The following is a 5205-nucleotide window of genomic DNA, read 5'->3' on the forward strand; positions in this document are numbered from 1 at the left end:
TCTTGGGGGTAAGGCGTATGAGGCATGGTATCAGGGTCAGTGATACCCTACTATTTCTGTCCCTCCCACTGGCACTTGTCACCAACGTTGTCCTCAAGAGCAAGCCCCCAGGAGCCATACGCCCTGCCCCATCTGGCCTTGGGCCCCAAAACACACCCAGGGTAATCTAAGACCTACAGGAAAACAAGTTCTGGCTCTCCCTCCCTTCAACAGCCTTGCACGTGGGAGGAGGTGTCCAGCTCCCAGCCAGCAGGCGCAGGCCCTTGGCCAGCATCCGGGTGCCTGCGGGGCAGGGGTGGGGCCCTGGGGGAAGGAGAGCTTTAAAAGACTCCCCAGGGAGGCTCTCCAGCTCAAGGCTCACCGCCTGCCTGCCCTTGGACACCTCTGTTACCATGTGGTTCCTGGTTCTGTGCCTCGACTTATCCCTAGGCGAGACTGGTGAGACGGAGCGGGGGATGCGGGTTGGGGAGCGGGCCCTCACCTCCTCATATGTCCTTCCCTTCTCCCCCAGCACCCCAGCCTCATCCCCCAACCCACGGCCCACCCCAACACAGCCCTGCAACCCACAGTCCATCCCAAGTACCAGGCTCCCCCTGTCTCCCCAGCTCCATCCTAAAAACCTATCGCAGCCCCTCCACCTTCATCACATTCCTCACAGTCCTTATTCCACACTAAGTCCCTGCTCCCTCCCAGGGGCTCCTAGAACCTTCTCCCTGCCCCCAGCCACTTTACCAAAGAGGCAAATTCTGGGCCATCTCTGTCTCTCTTTCAGGTCTCCCATTCTTCCAAGGTCTTCTCCCAATCCCACGGGTCCCTGGGACCCTCATCATCCCCGTCTACCACCTAGTTCTCTATGGCTCAGTGATCTGGCTCCTGAGCTCATGAGTCCCACCAGGTCCCAGTGATATTTCCCATCCAGCTGTCAGCTCTCAACCTTGTCCCCCAGACCTGGACCTCTGACCTGCCCGTCCTGCTGCCAGGACACACGAATTCCTCCAGACACTCTTGCTTCTTCTCAGCCACGCTACTTGACCTGTGACTCCACGTGGGCTCCCCACCCTGGTATGGGGGTTCTGAACATTTCCCCTCCTTCACTGAATCTTTGCTCCAGACCCCTATCCAGCACTGCCAGTCTTCTCCTCAAGAAAAATACCCAGACACCCCCAACAGCAACTTCTCTCTCACAGAAAACCCATCACTCCCTCGCTTCAGGTCTTCTCCAACGCAAATCCCTTCTTTTAGCATCTCTGCTTTTCCAGGACCCTCAAGAGCCCCAATACTTTACAAGCCCCGTTGTCCTGCCCTGACCTCCCCTGGGTACCCCAATAGGTGATTCTAGGATTCCACGTCAAGCAGGGCCTTGAGTCCACCCTACATCCACTTGGCCCCCACGTCCCTCCCTTCTCCATTCCTGCCCTTGGAGCAGGCTAAATGAACCATAAATCACTCCATGACCCTCATCCCCTTTAAAAACAAAGATCCCAATCCATATCCTATCCCATTGATTATCACTCACCCCTCCCTGCTCAGCCCTGGCCCCAGCCTGACCTGAACCGTATCCCCCAGAACCCTCACCCCATTGGAAGCCATTCCTGGTTCACAGGACCCCAAACCTTCACAGGATTTCTCCCAGTCTAAGCTTTTCATTCGCTCTTTGACTTAGAACCCCAAATTCTCCCAACTCTCCCAGCCCCAATCCAGGCACCGTAAATCACACCCAGATTCCCCAGCTCAGACGCTCTTCTTGGCCTCTCGGACCTGATTCCCCAAATCTGCATCCTTTTAAGAACCTGGAAGCCCAACGCTGGCCCTAAACATTCACAGCCTGAGGTCCCCTTAACCTCCCAAATCCTCCCTGCCCCCAGCATCTGGGCTGCTCTCTTGGGACCATTATCCCTGGTTTTCAGAATCTCTTTCTGCTCTCAGAATTCACAGCTTCCTCTCCCTCAGTCCAAGACCCCAAGTCACCCCCAAAACACCCAACTCCCACACCACATGCTGCTCCAGATGCTGCCATGTTGTCTCCTACCCTGATCCCTGGGGTCGACTCTGCTCTCTGCATAAAATCTCCTCACCCAGAAACAACCAATATCCCAAAATCCCAGGGACGGTTCAGGAATTCCAGGTCCTTCCCAACACCCATTGCCCATGTTCCCAGACCCCCAGCCTGGTCCTCTGCCCCCATGTGCCCCTAACCCCACCGCACAGCTCCCTCTTCTAGCCCAGCCCCCCAGCCCCATGGCTAACCTCCACCCCACTGACCTAGCACCCCTTTCACAGGCGCCCTGCCCCCCATCCAGTCCCGGATCATAGGAGGCTGGGAGTGTGAGAAGCATTCCAAACCCTGGCAGGTGGCTGTGTATCATCAAGGGCACTTCCAGTGTGGGGGCGTTCTGGTGCACCCCCAGTGGGTGCTCACAGCCGCTCACTGCAAGAGCGAGTGAGTAGGGACAGAAGGTCTGGGGGGGGGGGTTGGTGGCATCTGTGCTCCCACAGGAATGGTCAGCCAGGACCATTGCCCTGGGATAACCTCAGGGGAGGCTGGGGGCTGAGGGAGAGAAGGATGGCACTGGTCCAGGGCCCATGGAGAGAGGCAGGGCTGGGACTGGACGGCCCCAGGGAAGCCCTGCCATGGCTGCCTGGTCTCTCTGTGTCTCCCCATGTAACTGTCTCTCTGTCTTCCTGTTTCTCCCTCTGTCCTGTCTCTGTTGTGTCTCTCTCTGTGTGACTATGATTTGTCTCTATCTCCCCCTCTCATCTGTCTCCATGTCTCTGTGTCTCTCCCTGTCTCTGTCCATCTCTGGGTCTCTCAGCTGCCATCTCTGTCGCTGGGTGTCTCACCCTCCATCTCTCTGCCCCATCTCTCTCTCTCTCGGGGTCTGCCCCACTCCCTCTACCCCATCACCGCTGAGCACACTCACCCCCAGGATGGGACTGCAGGGATCCCCAGGGAATAGGAAGGGATCATCCCAACATGGGGGGGTGGGGGAGACTTCTCACGCTGCCCAGCCCCTCTCTCCAGGACAGTTGTCCATCCAGGGGGACACAGGGGTGGAAATTAATAAAAGAAACCTCAACTAAATTGGAGTGGCGAAGGCCTGTAGGGGGAGCTCCCATGCCCTATCACACATCGTCAGTTACACCAAAGGATGCCTGCATCTTGGACAGGAAGTAAAACCACTTTGCTACTGAGGGAAGATTTCTCTCCCCACCTGGCAAGAGTCCAGCCAATGAGAAGTGCTGCAGCTCAGCCAATGAGAAATGCCACAGCTCAGCCAATGAGAAGCGCTGCAGCTCAGCCAATGAGAAACACCACAGCTGAGCCAATGAGAAACACCACAGCTGAGCCAATGAGACGCTGTTGCCACCCTGAAGTGTTACTTTCCCCCAATGGACTTTCCTTTAGAACAGCCCCTCCCTCCTCCCCCTGCCCCACCTCCCGCCCTCCCCCCTCTTCTCCCTCACTCTGTGTCCCCATCCCTGGCCTGGTCTCCTCTGTTTCTCGTTTGCTCTTTTTACTTCCTCCGTGCTTACTCACTTTCTCTATTTCTCCTTCTCCTGCCTCTTCACTCTTTGCTTCTTCCCTGTGACGAGTTCTCACTGTCTCTTTTTCTCATCCTATCTCTTAACTGCTCCTTCTATTTCTCATTCTTCTCTGTCTTTTTCATTCTATCATTTTAACCTCTCTTTTACTCCATTTCTCTCCAGATCTGCCTCTTTCACACTGTCACATTTCTTTCTTTCCTCCCTCACTGTCTCTATTTTTCCTCATGACTCTTTCTTCTCTCTTCATGATCTTTCTTACCTCTCTCTTTGTTTTTCTCACTGTTTCTCTTTCTCTCTTCGGGACCCTCCCCAGGCTGCCCTGCCCCATCTCCCTTCTCCCCTCCCCTCTCCTCCTCATTCCCTCCATCCCTCTTTCTCCCCAGCGATTACCAGATCTGGCTGGGGCGCCACAATCTGTCTGAGGATGAAGACACAGCCCAGTTCCACCAGGTCAGTGACAGCTTCCTAGATCCACAATTCGACCTGAGCCTCCTGAAGAAGAAACACCTGCGCCCTTATGATGACATCAGCCACGACCTCATGCTGCTCCGCCTGGCTCAGCCCGCCCGGATAACAGACGCTGTGAAGATCCTGGACCTGCCCACCCGGGAACCCAAACTGGGAAGCACCTGCTACACCTCGGGCTGGGGCCTGATCAGCACGCTTACAAGTACGCCAGGGCCGGACACACCGCGTGGAGCCCGGACAGCGGGTCTGAGGGGGGAGGCTGGGGGCCCAGACAGTGGGGTCTGAGGGAGGAGGGGACTGAAAAGCCAGGTGCGACTGGCCACAGCTGTGTCTCTCCATTGCCCATAGACAGAGGGTCAGGCACACTCCAGTGTGTGGAACTCCGACTCCAGTCTAATGAGAAGTGTGCCCGAGCCTACCCAGAGAAGATGACCGAGTTCGTGCTGTGCGCTACCCACAGGGATGATAGCGGAAGCATCTGCCTGGTGAGCCGCCCTCTCCTGCTAAGATGCTGCAGCTCTGGGGGAGTGGACCCAGACTCAGGGCCGGGGTGTGAGTGCCTAACCAGGCATTGTCTCTCCTGCTTCCTGGCTGGAGCTGCCCCCCAGTGTCTCGGCTCCCTCCCCCATATGCCTGCCCTTCCCACACCCCCATCCGGGCACCATCAGTATCTCACTGCTCCACATCATAGTTCCCCCATTCCTTCCTTCACCATGTGTTTACTGAGCATCTACTACCTGCTTGACACTGGCCCAGCCCCTGGGAAGACAGCAGTGATCAGACGGAGAACAGCCTCCACCGTGGAGCTCTTGTTCTGGGGAGGGGAGACAGACAGACAGACACAGTGAACATGGCACAGAAGTGATGGTACTTGTCAGGAGGTGAGGGAGCTGTGGGGGCGGGAGGAGAGAGAGCAGAGCCAGGGAGGTGGCTGGTGTGATGAGAGGGGTGACCTCGAGCAGAAGGTGAGGCTGAGCAGACACCTGCGGCAGGTGAGGGTGAGCCACGTGCTGTCTGGGGGAAGAGCAGAGGGAACAGCAGGTGCAGAGGCCCCGAGGGATGTGGGCCTGGTGTGTGTGAGGCCCAGCGAGGCCAGTGTGGGTGCAGCCCAGCGAGCAGGGGAGAGGGCGGGAGGTGACGGCTGGGGGAAGAAAGGGCCGGTCCTGCGGGGCCTCCCTGGGGCCAGGGGAG

At 57.3% G+C, this 5205-nt stretch overlaps 1 protein-coding gene across 1 annotated transcript; it reads left to right on the forward strand.

The window, feature by feature from the left end:
• Nucleotides 1-392: 392 nt before the first annotated feature.
• Nucleotides 393-4499, forward strand: LOC124232661 (kallikrein-1E2; the record flags this gene model as incomplete). The annotated part of the gene is made up of 4 exons (XM_046649603.1): nt 393-438; nt 2281-2440; nt 3930-4216; nt 4363-4499. Coding segments are annotated over exons 1-4 (630 nt in total), but the record flags the coding sequence as incomplete, so codon positions are not given.
• Nucleotides 4500-5205: the final 706 nt, after the last annotated feature.

This window comes from Equus quagga, unplaced genomic scaffold (genome assembly GCF_021613505.1).
Source record: "Equus quagga isolate Etosha38 unplaced genomic scaffold, UCLA_HA_Equagga_1.0 HiC_scaffold_9808_RagTag, whole genome shotgun sequence".
NCBI classification, from domain to species: Eukaryota; Metazoa; Chordata; class Mammalia; order Perissodactyla; family Equidae; genus Equus; species Equus quagga.